Source organism: Mercenaria mercenaria, chromosome 9, assembly GCF_021730395.1.
Source record: "Mercenaria mercenaria strain notata chromosome 9, MADL_Memer_1, whole genome shotgun sequence".
Lineage (NCBI taxonomy): Eukaryota > Metazoa > Mollusca > Bivalvia > Venerida > Veneridae > Mercenaria > Mercenaria mercenaria.
The window spans coordinates 78,466,341-78,482,085 of NC_069369.1; the positions used below are offsets into that span (position 1 = coordinate 78,466,341).

The window sequence follows — 15,745 nt, forward strand, 5'->3', positions numbered from 1 at the left end:
AGTACAGACACAGAGCGATCTGACCAGAGGGACAGAGTGAGACAAAGCCCCCACGACAGTGAGATCAGAAATCAGATACAGGCATGTCCGGCTAACTTAGCCTAGCTCATTGCGAACAGACAGCCTGGTTCTTTAACGTGCCCAGTGTATAGCACTGATACACGCAAGGATTGCCTGGGTTCCTGACCAGTACACCTCTAGTTGGGTGGGAAACACTGAAAAGCGTTTCTGAAAATTCCCGAGTAGCTGCCGGGTATCGAACCCCCGACCTCAGGATTGGAAGGCTAGTGTGCAAATATGAAAGGATGTGAGGTGTATTGTCGACTTCCAATTGAAATGAGAACGAGGCCTCCGCAACCATAACATTTCAACCAAATAAATTCCCAAACAAAGTTTTATATCTTACATTTACAGTTTTGTTTTCTTGTTCTTTTATATTGCTTTAGTTGATCCAATGTTGCATGCTTTCAAGTTATAGATCTACGAGACAACAAAATCTTCACCTATCGGCGAATAAATAAAAAGAAAACGTTTGTCCGTGACTAACAATGCACACTTTCCTTTGCTTATGTCCACTAAAATGCACGTATACCATAACGAAGTATGCAAAAAAATCGAACCCGTTTGAGCCCTGTCACCTCTGGAATGTTGCACCTTTACGTTACGTCTTAATCATGCGGCTTGATTTGATGTTATACAAGAGGGTCATAAAGTTTTATCGTTGCAACTACTGTTGCAATGTAAATATTGATATATATCAACAACCACTTTTTAGAATAAAAGTTTGATTGTCTACATGGCAAAGTCTTTTTACGTCACTAGAAAAATACGTCACGATATCAGGTGTCGGGTTGAACGGTCAGTAGGAGTAACATAGGTGTACACATTTCCTTAGACAGACAATTAAACATTACAACACTTCATAGCACTTGACAAGATAAAGTGAAGCTGTCTATTAGCATGAGCGTCGTAATAAGATAAACAAGTAAAACATTCTAAGAGCCATGTATACAAATACCTACCATAGAAAATTACACACGTGCTCACAAACCATGCACGCATATACATAAAAACTCTTTAATAGAATGATAATATATAATGAGATACAAAGATGTAAAAAACAGACATAGAAATACGTAGGGGCACGGCTTGGAAACCACGACTGGGGAGTTTAGACCGCGGTTTATTCGCTCCAAATCTCGCTTTGACATCCCAGCTTTCCTCGAAAGACAGTGTACACGTATTTCATACACGCTATAAGCAACAATACCCATACAATAAACAAAGAAACATGTCATTTTTACATTGCTTTTTTACTTTTCAGAATGCAGACGATGTATTTGCTATGGATCCTTCTCCATGTTATTGTAGCAGGTAATTATAGCCAAGGATGTTTTAAATCTAAATTTTTATGTAGAATATATTGTACTTTAATGAATTTGTTTGCTTTGTTTGGTCTAAGGTCTCATATGCACAATATAGGTCGTATGGTGACTGTGTAGCTGACTGCCCAGCTAACCACAGTTACCTATGTCAGTGTGCGGAATCACATGATCAAAATAATCTTTAAACCAAAGTAAATATAGAAATAAAATGGGACATTCTTTGCTGTAAATCTGGAATATAGCCTTATGGCATCTTTTTTTCGTTTTCTGAGCAGAAGAGTTCTGTAATTTACCGCCGTTTGAATTAAATGTTTGAAAGGAGCATTTGAATTCATATTAATCTCCCAAGACTAGATAAATTACTACTGTTGGTCAAAGGGAAATAACTAACAGGGCGTTTGATTGGTTGAAAAAGTATATGGTATTCCGAGACAAATATTTAAGATGTAAAGTGGTCTCTCATTGGTGAAATATCTGTTGAATATGTTTGAAAACTGTTTTATTTCTTAATTTGAAGTCCTAAGCCATGATTAATGGAGGAAAAAATATTTGAAGTGTATTTTGTTTGAAAATTTTGCTTGTTTTAGTGATTTGGTATTTTCATGAAATGTAAACAAAAATTCACTGCCGGACTGGGGGTTACTGACTTGCGGGTGAAAAAAGTGCACAAAAATGATGGTCAACATATATATTTCTGGCTGTTTTCTTTTAGGTCTTGAATAGTTCTTTCACCCTGGGTAGGTGGCATCAAAAGTTTAAATGTTAGGAAAGGGCTATAACCCAAAACATTACAATGTAAGTCTATGGGAAAACTGTTACTTCCCTTTGACCTGTTGTCTATCTGGAAACATATTTTAGTGAAAATAAAACTGTTTCAAATGTTTTTGATGAGCGGCTTTCGATATACGTTTTTGCAATTGGCCTTGTGTACAATAAAGCGTGTGCTACTAAGGGTTTAAAAAGCGTTTTAGAGACGTTTTAAAGTAAGTAAAAACATCGAGGTTACTTTTAAAGACTCAACCCTATCATTATTCCGATTTTATTTCCTTTATTTCTTTTGAAAGTATGCTTGTCCGGTAACCTACACGACTACGAGTGACTACTCATACAGCCGTGAGTCCGATATTTCGTTTGTCCTCACTGCCAACTGACTGGGAATCATGTGTTTTTCATACCTGATTCAAGTTGAATTAAGATGTGAAAATAAGTCATACCATCAAAAGTAGTTTCATAAATCAAGACATACATTTCACGTCAAACTGTGAGTATTTTAGGAAAGTGAATTACGGCTTTGAAAATGTATTCCCCGTTGCATGCTTTGATATCAGATAGTATTTTTAAAGTTGTCCTGCTATTATACTAATAAAATGTATTGTATATGTATGATGAAAAAAATCATTAACGGCACAGTTCGCAGTGACGGCTCTTTGCGTAACAGAATAATGTATACCCAGGTGTATCCGACTGATTCCTTTATCGTTACTTTTTGCGACAGTTATCATGTTTTTTTTTTGTAGGACCAACAGATCCACCAAACTGGATTACGTCTGCTTCACACTCTGTTACTTCTTCAGCCTGTACAACATCTGTAACAACACTTAGCGCTGATTCAGGCGACAGTTCCACGGTTCTTTACAGGTAGCGGTGAATTTTCTAATATACGGTCTTGCATATGATGTTAATCATCGTTAGGGTATTTTCAATAGCTTATAAGCAAACTGTGTGAATGTGACACCATTTATTTTACATGGACTTAAATGTAATTTTAATGTATTTTAAATGCATGTAATTCAAAGTGCATACTTTGAGGATAGAGCCTAGGGTATAATAAACAATTTTGTACGTATGATATCAACAGAGGAATGCCGTTAGTGACCACGCTAAACAACAAACAAATATTATGCTAGGGAATATGACACCACTTACTGTACATTATGTCCAAGGTATTTATGTTGTCTTTAAGGCGTATTAGGCCCAGATTCATATCTTGGGGATGAACAGGGTATATAATTCAATCTTCTACTTTAAGTCTTCTTGCAGAACGCCATTCGGAGCACTTTTGAATATCCCATAGACCCTCTTTCAGGGAATGTGACACCACTTTTCACACGTCATCTTGAAGGTATTCACATTTTCTTTCAAACGCATTTACGCGGAAATTCCTATATTGGGGAGAAATCAGGATTATTATTAAATCTTATACCGTAATTTTTTTATTCTAAAATGTCGTTCGGAGCATATTGAACAGCCAAAAGACTGTCTTTCAGGGAAAGTGACACCGCTTGCCATACATCATTTTACAGGTATTTATATTGTCTTTTAGACACATCAGACTCATATTTCTATCATGGAGATAAATTAGGTATATCATTCAATCTGTTATCTTAAGTCTTCTTGGAGAAAGCCATTTGGAACACATCTGAACATTCCATAGACCCTCTTTCATGAAATGTGACACCATTTGCATTACGGCATTTTAGAAGTGTTTATATTGTCTTTCAGACGCATTTAGACTCACGTTTCTATCTTTGGAATGGATAGGTAAAAATGATTCATTCTTGTACTTTTAAGTATCGTGGAAGGAACGCCATTCTGACTGCATTAAACAGTCCACATATGCTTTCCAAGGGAAGCTGATATCATTTGCCAAACATCATTTTAAATGTATCTACGTCTTTCAAATACATGTATATAAAGGCCAAATTTGCTATCTTGGGCATGAATATCGTAGATCATTCAATCATTCAGTCTTCTACGTTACGTCTTCTTGGAGAACGCAGGTCGGAGCACTTCTGAAGATTCCACAGACCCTCTTCCGGGAATGTGACACCACTTGCCATACATCATTTTAAAGGTATTTACATTGTCTGTCGACCGCATAACGGCTCATGTATTTATGAGCGCTTTTGAACAGCATACAGACAATCTTTCAGGGAATGTGACGCCACTTGTTATACATCATTTTAAAGCTATCAATATTGTCTTTCACAGGTTCCTATCTCGGGGATGGACGCGTTAGATATTTCAATAAAAACACATTTATGATGATGTACAGTAAGTGGTGTCATATTTAATATGTGTTGATTACCATGGTCGCTTACGGAATTTTTCCTTTGATACCATAAGTAAACTATTGTTTACTACACACTCTCCATCCACAAATTATGCACTTTCAAATACATGCATTTAAAAGATATAAAACTTATCTTTAAATCAATTTATAATAAGTGGTGTACACATTCTCTGACAGTTTGTCTGTAAGCTGTTGAAAATACCCTAACGATGATTTACATCGCATTACGCCTCTTTACCCAGAATCATTACTGTGCGCTAGGGCATCTATTTTGTTACTGTTTGCCAGGTATTGAATATCATGACGATGGTGTTATTTTCTCTCGCTGTCAAGTTATGTTTGCAAGGTACTCGCTGAACGGTATCCCTTGTTTGTTTAGGTCACACACCCCTAAATAGTATTCTCAGTATATTCTAATATTGACATTCTTTAAAGAGCTGCCAAACATAGCTAGACCGATTTCAGAGAACAAATCCTTACCTCATTTTAAAAGAATTGTGATGAAACTGACATAACATGCAGAGAGAAGTTGGGGTTATAGTTTGTAAGTTATTTAATCCACTTTGGTAAATATATATACCATTTAAACGAGGTGGAAATGAAGCTTCAAAATAAATCACCTTTGCTTTGTGTCCTCTAGGTTGATTTAAACATATTAGAATTACAATATAGTGTTTCTGAACAAGATTGTGAAATACCATATTCAGTACATAATATGATTAAGAATACATCTACTTACTACTCATTATTTTTTATCTTATTGTCTGTATATATTTCTGCTCGTCTTAATATACATATACAGTGCTTCATCGCGTATCTTTCCGATCATTCCTTATTCTATGTTTTAACGATGTATTGTATACTATGGCATGTCAAACGTTGCTAAATTATATATGTATGTTATTATTATTGTATATTTGTTATTGTTATTCAATGTCGTGTCATTCATATTCTAAAATTTGCTATTGTTATTGTATATGTCGTTATTCTTTTGGTATGTTCGATATTCTTATGGTAAAAGTCATTATTGTTATTCTATGTTTCGTTATTGTTATTGTATCTTTGATATTGTTATTCAATGTCGTGTCATTCATATTCTAAGTCTTACCATTGTTATTGTACATGTCGTTATTCTTATTGTATATTCGATATTCTTATGGTAAAAGTCATTATTGTTATCTGTTTCGTTATTGTTATTGTATCTTTGATATTGTTATTCAATGTCGTGTCATTCATATTCTAAGTCTTACCATTGTTATTCTATATTTCATTATTCTTATTGTATCTTTGATATTGTTATTCAGTGTCGTGTCATTCATATTCTAAGTGTTACCATTGTTATTCTGTATGTCGTTATTCTTATTGTATGATCGATATTCTTATTGTAAAAGCCGTTATTATACAAAACAATGGTAATACTTAGAATATAAATGACACGACATTGAATAACAATATCAAAGATACAATAAGAATAACGAAATATAGAATAACAATAATGACGTTTACCATAAGAATATCGAACATACAATAAGAATAACGACATATAGAATAACAATAGTAAGACATAGAATATGAATGACACGACATTGAATAACAATATCAAAGATACAATAAGAATAAGGAAATATAGAATAACAATAATGACTTTTAGAATATGAATGACAAGACATCGAATAACAATAACAAACATACAATAATAATAACATACATATATAATTTATATGGAATGGAAAATATACGGATTGTCATTAATTAATTTACAGAAGTCAACGTGACAGAGTCTGTCAGAAGACCAGGTCGCTTACACCAATTTATAAAATTTGGTATTCTCAAGAAGTTGAATTTTATTCAGCCTACTTCCACTAGCAAGTGGAGGGGATCTTAAGAACACTTTACAATTTGATATGCTTTCATTATCACGATTGTCATTTACTCTGCAAAACAATCAAAGGCTGAGTCTGCATTTTTTCATGCAATCTAAATATGTCATACACATATATTTGGGCAGGTTTTCGTATCCACAAATGCGCACTAAGTACTTCAGTGCATTGCATTTGATTGTCAATCTTTGATAATAAGTCTCCACTGTTCCATTGCAATTGTATTAAACTGATGCAAAGAAAACAAAATCGATAGCGAATCTGAATTACCACGGACATGACGGTGTCGTTATCCTTTTATATCCATAACGAAGGTATAATTTGTGTTTGTTATTTAGTTTTGAAAAACAAAAGCAAAACGACAACATTTTACACCTCTGTATCCTTATAGATTTTGTGTACTCGTTCAATAAAGGAATTTTGTTGGTTGTAATGACGCGACAGTTATAATTTGTTCTGAAAGCATAAGAAAGACTACCTCAGTTATTTTGAAGGGTTGATACAACTTCAGTTTAAAATCGTTATATCGAACTCGTTTATCCCCAAATTTATGCTATCTCGAAGACATTTTCAAGTCCCGAAAACGCGTGCTAAAAATACAATTTTTAAGTCGAATTTCGGTTATCTCAAAGTAAAACGCTCAATGCGTTGGAGTTTGAGATACCAAGTTCCAACTGTATATCCATTTTTGTTTAGGAATATTCCTGAAATAGATGCAAGAATATATCTGTTCATTCTAATAGTTGTAATTTGGAATACTTCTATTTTAAGCCTTGAATCTGAGTCTCCCAATGGTGGATTCACTGTGGATGACGACATCTTTGGAAACAAAATTCTGAAGTGTGTCCAAGCATCAATAACAGTGGCGTCTTACGAAGTCGTGGTCAGGTGAGAAAAAAAAATTCGTAAAAATATTTTCGTTTTGCCAATCAATGCAGAATAACTACATAAAGATCTTAGTTACCTGCGCGAAACGTTTTTCAGGGGAGTAAATCTATTTGATTACTTTTCAGTTAGGTATTTAAACATTCCGTTATGTATTACACATCATATAGGATCTTAATTGGGTTTTATATGTATGATGAAATCAAAACAAGAGGAATTAAAACATTCCAAGGCACAGCCCCAATGAAATTTTATCCTTATGCAGTCAAAGAATATATATAAAGAGTTTGTTTACACAAGCATGCGTGTACAGAGAATAGTTTATGTATGTCTTTTTATGTAAAAATGTATTAAACGAGTAAAAGAGGACGGTGTTGGTTTTTCACATCAGCTTTCTCGCACTATTTTTCTTTAATTTTGGCGAAATAATGGCACTATTTTTTCATAATAAAAAAGTCGATTTATAAAAAATTTAATTAATAACTGTATTTTTGTGACTTTTAAAGATGTACAATAGTCGTAAAGCGTATGAAGTCATCGATCTTGCTGAAATTTTAGAAATTCATTTAAACAAATCCTACTCAACGTTTCCATCATTTAAATGAAATGTTTTAGAGATTTCTGATGTGTATTTTGTCTCATAATATATTTAAGACATTTTTGTTTTTGTTAAGTACAAAATATTCTATGAATTTTAAAAAAAGGCACTACATATACAAGTTAATGATAAGAAGTGGGTTGTATTTTTGTAATTAAACTAACATGCATTATATGATTTAGATAATTACATATTAAATGTATTTGATTGATTTATTGTGAAAATCCGTAATAGTCGGTATAGATAGTTACCGAAATCTCTACCAGCTATAGTTGTTTTCTCCCCTGCTATTGATTTCCTGCCACAATTCTCCTTTCGCTCGTACAGTCAATTTACAATTATCAATGATCAAGCAGTGCTTATTCAACCTGTATCCATTCACACTGACCATCTAGATTATATAAGATCTATCAATGATAAGGTATTCCAGCCCATGCTTACATCGTGGCAATTTTGATAAGTTCATGTAAGGTCAGACAGTGTTCATCTTAGATATGAGCCACATTTGTATTTGTTTCTAATAAATGTATATTTGTAGTTTGGCATTTGCTTTGTTACCAGTAGAGTGTAACCAATAGAATAGATATATTATTGACAACGCAATTTTTAAGTGAGATATCTATAAAGGAAAGTGGTGAATGCTAAGTTTTCACAATGAAGTTTTGTTTCTGCTTTGAATGCAAACTGTTTGGTCCCCAAAGGTGAAGCATATAGTCGCCGCTTCGTCCGTCCGTCCGTCTGTCCCGCAATTCTTCTCTGGAGTATTTCTAAACAAGAGAGTCATAATGACCATGGATCGCTCACCTGAGTAATATGAGCTACATGTATCAAATGTCAAACTGATGCTAAAAATATTAAAAAAGTAGGTCAGTAGGTCACATTCATGGTCGCTGAAAGTCAGTTTTTAGATCAGTGTGCAAAACTGTACATGTCACCCAAATTTCAAGGCTATATCTTAAAAAACAAGAAAGTAGGTCAGTAGGTCACATTCATGGTCATTGAAAGTCAGTTTTAAGATCGGTGTGCAAAATTGTACATGTCATCCAATTTCAAAGCTGTACCTTAAAACCAAGAAAGTAGGTCGGTAGGTCATATTCATGGTCACTGAAAGTCAGTTTTAAGATCGGTGTGCAAAACTGTACATGTCATCCAAATTTCAAGACTGTATCTTAGAAAACAAGAAAGTAGGTCAGCAGGTCAAGGTTACAGTCAAGTGTCCCCTAATCACTTGGGATCATCAGGTAATTATAATTAAACAGTCTAGGGAAATATGATCTAATAATTTTTGAAGTATTTTTCCAATATAACTCATATAAAAAGTGACCCCCGGGGCGGGGCCTCTTTTTACCCCAGGAGCATAATTCGAACAATCTTGTTAGAAATCAACTAGGCAATGATTCAACCAAATATCAAAGGCCTAGGCCTTGAATTTTCAGACAAGAAGATTTTTTAAATCTTTTTTCCTATATGTCTATGTAAAACTTGGGACACCCTGGGCGGGGGCCATTTTCCAACTAAGAGGCATAATTTGAATAATCTAGGCAATGCAACATACCTAATATCAAAAGCCTAGGCCTTCCAGTTTCAGACAAGAAGATTTTTAAAGTTTTTCCTATATATGTAGAACTATGGACTCCAGGGAAGAGCCTCTTTTCTACCAGGGTAATAATTTGAACAATCTTGGTAGAGGACCATAAGGCAATGCTACATACAAAATATCGAAGGCTTAGGTCTTGTGGTTTAAGACAAGAAGATTTTTAAAGTGTTTTTCCTATAAAAGTCTATATAAACCATGTGCCCCGGGCCTGAGCAGAGCAATATTTGACCCTAGGGTGATAGTTTTTACAAACATGGTAGAGGACTATTTGTTGATGCTACATACCAAATATCAAAGCCCTAGGCCCTGTGATTTTGGACAAGAAGATTTTCAAAGTTTTTCCCTATATAAGTCTATATAAACCATGTGAACCCCGGGGCGGGGCGATATTTAACCCTAGGGAGATAATTTGAACAATCTCAGTATAGGACCACTAGATGATGTTACATACAAACTATCAAAGCCCTAAGCCCTGTGGTTTTGGACAAGAAGATTTTCAAAGATTTTCCTATATAAAATTATGTAAACCATATGACCCCGAGGGTGGGGCCATATTTGACCCTAGGGGATAATTTGAACTAACTTGGTAGATGACCACTAGATGATGCCACATACCAAATATCAAATCCCTAGCTACTGTGGTTTTGGACAAGAAGATTTTTAAAGTTTTTCATTTCGGTTGCCATGGCAACCAGAGTTCTGCACGGATTTCAGTTCTTTGGGCAGTTTTGATAGGGGCCATCCAAGGATCATTTCTGTGAAGTTTAGTGTAAATCTGCCCAGTGGTTTTGAAGAAGAAGATTTTTGAAATTTACAATATAGCCATATAGGGAAAATAAGCCCCGCCCCCTGGCGGCCATGTTTTTTTACTCAAACAGAATGGCTTAGGCAATTTTGGTAGAAGGTCACCTAGAGATCAACAGTTTCTGACAAGAAGATTTTTAAAGATTTTTCTTTCGGTTGCCATGGCAACCAAAATTCTGCAAGGATTTCAATTCTTTGGGCAATTTTGAAAGCGGGCCACAAAAGGATCATTCTTGTGAAGTTTGGTGTAAATCTGCCCAGTGATTTTTGAAGAAGAAGACTTTTTTTAGAAATTATTGACACACGACGGACGACGCACGACGGACGACGGACGAAGGGTGATCACAAAAGCTCACCTGTCACTACTACGTGACAGGTGAGGTTGAAATTTAGCGAAACTTCATAGGAAGCTCCACTATCTAGAGGAGAAGCGCATATTGTTTTCGTGTTCCTGTCGGATGATATTACACAGATTTATTGCCCTTTAATTATTCATCAGTAGTATACTGTCGGGAGTATTTCTCAGCAACCACTGGTTTGAGTTTAGTCATACTTCATAGGATTGTTATTCATCAAGCGGAGATATGCATATTGTCTTCGTAATCCATTCGGATTATTTTTCACAGACTTGCTGTCCTTTGAGTTTTCAAAAATACTATACTATAGTACAATTCTTGTACAGAGTATTTCTCAGCAACCACTGGTTAGAATTCAGCATATCTTCATAGGAAGCTTCACAATTGAGAAATGAGTAAGGTATACTGTCTTCGTGTTCTGGTCGGATGATTTTTTACCAAGTTATTGCCCTTTGATTGTTTAACGTTAGTATGCTATGGAACAGTTCTTGTAGCAACAACTGGTTGGAATTTAGCCAAACGTCTTAGGAAGCTTCACTATCAAGAGGGGATGCGCATATTATCTTTTTGTTTCGGTCGGATAAGTTTTCACTATTGCCCTTTGAATATTAACCATTAGTAAACTATAGTACAATTACTTGTGCGGAATATTCCTCAGCAACCACTTTCTGGAATCCATCAAAACTTCATTGGAAACTTGAATCACAAAAAGAATGCGCATGTTTTCTTCATGTTCTGGTTGGAAGATTTAGTGTATTAAACATAGTATACTATATTTGAGCCACGCAATGAGAAAACCAACATAGTGGCTTTGCGACCAGCATGGATCCAGATCAGCCTGCGGATGCGCAGGCTGGTCCGGATCCATGCTGGTCGCAAAGCCACTATGTTGGTTTTCTCATGGCGTGGCTCAATATTATATTCCCAAGCAACCAATGGCTAGAATTCATTGAAATGTCATAGGAAACTTCACTTCCAATAGGAGATGCGCATATTATTTTCATGATTCGTTAAGATGATTATCACTGAGTTATTGCCCTTTGATTATTCAACATTAGTAAACTATAGTGCCATCATCGTCAGTGAATTCCGCTTTTGTTCTTTTGAATTAAATATGTAATAATGCATATGTCGGGGAGCATCCATCTATTTTACCGATATTTTCTTGTTTAATAAAGTTATATTTTGTACAGTTGACATGACATTTTAGTAGTTAAAATGTAAATTCAGATACTCTCTGCTTTATCCTAGCTGTTAATGAAAGGCATTGAGGTACACAACAGTTGCCATCAAACAGAAAATAAATCAACCAAAACCCACCACCCCCAGACGTCTCAAGGTTTTGATTTTTAATTATTTTTAAGCTGCCCTGAGCCAAATGATCAAGTTTTTTATGAAAGTTTAATGTCCGTCGTCCGTCGTGCGTCAGTCAACAATTTCAAAAAATTCTTCTTCATCAAAACCAGTGGTTGCCACCGAAAGGAAAATCTTATTCTAAGAAACCATTAGAAGAATTTCAAAAATATTTTGTAGAAATGATCTCTAGGTGACCCTCTACCAAAATTGCTTAGGTAAAAAAAAAAACATGGCCGCCAAGGGACATGGCTTATTTTCCCTCAATGGCTATAGTGTAAATTTCAAAAATCTTCTTCAAGGCCACTGGGATGATTTACACCAAACTTCACAGAAATGATCCTTGGGTAGCCTTTCAAGATTGCCAAAAGAATTAAAATCCTTCTGGACTGTGATTGCCATGGCAACCGAAAGGAAAATCTTTCAGCCGGATTTCAAATATATTTTGTAGAAATGATTTCAAGGTGACTTTCTACCAGAATTGCGCAAGCAGTCCTAATAAAAAAAAGTAAGCAATCTATGGTCATCACGGCCCTCTTGTATTATTTTTATATAGCCCCGACTAGAACGCAAAATGACAAGTATAATTTAGCATCCTATGTTTCTAAAGACTATAGCACTATAGTATCGTGTCATTATACTAGCACCCTGGATCTCCTTGCTAATTATATAATCAATTAAGGATACAGCATATCTTATAATTATGCTACTCCTGACGTTATTCAACTAGGAGGAAATGTTTCTTTGTATGTGCATTTAGGTTGTTTTTTTTTTCAGAGCAACACATGATGGTGGCAACGGATTACATGCGGATTTGACTTTGACGATAACATTTACAGACGTTGCATCTGGTAAATCATGTTCATTATATAACAAGTAAAGTCGGGGTCTTTGTAATATCAAAATGTCAGGCAAAGGAACACTGGCACCAGATCAGAAAGAAAATGCCTCCGAACGTGTTATACCCTACCCCTAGGTATTCTATAAGAACCATGGTCATGAACGGGAAAATATACTAACCCGTTTCAATCGCGCATTTCATACCTAAAACACGCAGTGCGGTAAATGTGTACTATGGATATCAAACAAGTGGTAATTTATCTTCTATTGAGTACCGGTCGCATTTCTTTAATACATCTTATCTTAGAAAAACAACGCGTAGTTTATAGTAATTTCAACGTAACACAAAAAACTTGCTTGAACTTCCCTGGTGAAGTTCCGTTCTAGATTAAAAAACCATTCTGATTGGCTGTTGTGAAAATGTATGTCAATCGTCACTTTACTACACGTGTTCGCTAAAATGTGAAAATGCAGCATTAATGTGCAAAATGAATAAAATAAACAGAACAGATGCAGACCAATGTACGATTTCAAATTAAATATCGTATACAAGATGAATTTCATTCATCATTTCGAGTTTTAGTGTAATATTGTGATTTTTTTAAATTCTGTTTTTGTTTGTTTACGTTTCGCCAAACATGTGCACACTGTCGTGACCTCTAGACCGGATGTTCATTAGGGAAGGTCAAGCAAGTTTTTTCTGTAACGTTGACGAAAGCATAAAATATGTTGATAATCTCAGCAATATGGAATATTGAGACAATGTGACTGGTGCACGATGGAAGATAAATTATCGCTTGTTCAATATGCTACATACCCATTCACCGAACTGCGCGTTTAAGTTGAGAAATGTACGATTGAAACGGGTTAGTATAATTTCCCGTTCACGACCATGGTTCTTATAGAATACCTAGGGGTAGGGTATAACACGTACGGAGGCATTTTCTTTCTGATCTGGTGCCAGTGCAAAGGAAGTACATTTTCTTCCTACCGAAAATTCAAAGGACCAACCCCTTAATGTTGTTAAAACCTGTCGACTAAACCTTTTGTATATACCGGTAATGCGAATACCAATTGTTGGTGTAAGTTTCCTTGACAGACGAGGAAACATAGGTGTGCACCGCCAATTAGAAATGACACGTTCCACATAATTTCACTGTCTACACAATACTTTTACTCCAGCGCGCAAAGAAACAGTTCTGATTCAATCTAAATTATACAATAAAAGACATATTAGAATAGAAATAGATTTTACCAAAAACGGTGTTTGGACACCATTTATACACTTGGGAGATTATACGTCATTCGAAGAAAAAAATTCATCGGAATGCGCCATCGTCACTATAAACTGGCACTGTACCTTCAGTAACTTTAAAAAAAATGACTATGTAAGACCAAAAGCCGAATGAACATAAATTACATGGCCACCAACTGGGCGTTATCGTTGGAAAATTCGTATATAGTAAACACATTTACTACTGCAAAATGTGTCCTCTGTTATGTCAAAAAGTAAACAAATGACGCCATTTTGAACTGCAACCAGCATTTCTCTCGCTTAAAAGCAGCAAAATATAAAATACGTCCATCCCCTGATACGGTAATAAATCGGTAGGTAATTCGACATATGGCTCGGTAGCTCAGTGGTTAGTGTGCCTGGTGAGCAGGAGGCTCTCGCTTTGAGTCCTGGTCGAGTCATTATTTTTTCACCACCTGTTACACACAACTACTTATTAAAATGTAGACATTGAAATATTTATCTATATTTATCAACAAAACAAAATTGAGCCGCGCCACGATAAAACCAACATCGTGCGTTTGCAACCAGCATGGATACAGAGCCTGCGTATCCGCGCAGTCTGGTCAGAGTCCATACTGTTCGCTTCCAAAGCAATTAGAGATACCGTTAGCGAACAGCATGGATCCTGACCAGACTGCGCGGATGCGCAGACTCGTCTAGATCCATGCTGGTCGCAAATGCACTAGGTTGGTTTTCTCATGGTGCGGCTCAATTGTCAGTTATACTATGCGCAACGTTTGCTATCCATCGGTTTGCTAATAATAGTAGTGTTTAAGAGTGGTTGGTTTTGCATATATACATAGAAACTGAGCCGTCTCTGTCGCAAATAGCAATATTTTTAGTGGACCTAGTAAATATAAAACTATGTTGTAAACATAGAATAATTGTCAATTATGTAAAGTTCGTCTAGTTTAGTAATTATATATTCTTGTTCACTACTGAATGGTTTACATTTATTCCAAACACTAAATGACTCTCATTTTCGGGAAACTTTCTACAGGACCAACATGGACATCCGGAACCTCTTATTCGTTGGACAAAAATGTCTGTACCGCTTGTGACGCAGTAGCCACACTCGCTGCTACCTCATCAGACTCTACGTCAGTGACTTACAGGTAAGATACCAAAGCAAAAATGACTGACACTTCAAAGCAAAAGGGATTGACAAAGGCTTCTTTGTTAAATGTATGTTCTGCGATACAGACAATACACCAATAATTTACACGTAAATATAATCAACATAAAAATGAGACATTGCTCATTAACTTCAATTGCACTCTGTTCTTTCACAAAATATTAACGCGCAGTTAAACAAATATGATAAAGTGACTCGATAATTTACATTTAAAGAATAGTTTTTACTTAGAAGAACAAGGCAGAGTAATAAAAAATACATTTAAGCTCTACTTTTAGAAGAAAATGTAGAGCTATTTTGATAAAGTCAAATATCTCTGTTACTTTCAAACCTTTTGACTTGAAACTTGAAATGGTTATTTACTATCAAAATCCACACCAGGAGAAATACTCTCCATAACTCTGATTTGAATTTTGACAGATTTATGCCCCCTTTTAACTTAGAATATTTAGTAAAAGTGTTTGATAAAGTCAAATATCTCTGTTACTGTCAAAGCTTTTGTCGTGAAACTTGAAATGGTTAGTTACTATCAAACTCCACAC

General features: G+C 35.3%; 1 protein-coding gene across 4 annotated transcripts in view; it reads left to right on the plus strand.

Moving 5' to 3' along the window:
- Window positions 1-15,745, plus strand: part of LOC123547535 (protocadherin-like protein) — a 91,727-nt gene that overhangs the window by 47,316 nt on the left and 28,666 nt on the right. For all 4 annotated transcript variants that reach the window (XM_053551809.1, XM_053551807.1, XM_053551810.1 and 1 more), the window contains exons 2-6: window positions 1,325-1,374; window positions 2,903-3,023; window positions 7,110-7,226; window positions 12,709-12,782; window positions 15,069-15,183. In XM_053551809.1, coding sequence (XP_053407784.1) covers window positions 1,326-1,374; window positions 2,903-3,023; window positions 7,110-7,226; window positions 12,709-12,782; window positions 15,069-15,183 — 476 coding nt within the window. In that variant the 5' untranslated portion in view covers window position 1,325. The remainder of the gene's footprint in view (window positions 1-1,324; window positions 1,375-2,902; window positions 3,024-7,109; window positions 7,227-12,708; window positions 12,783-15,068; window positions 15,184-15,745) is intronic.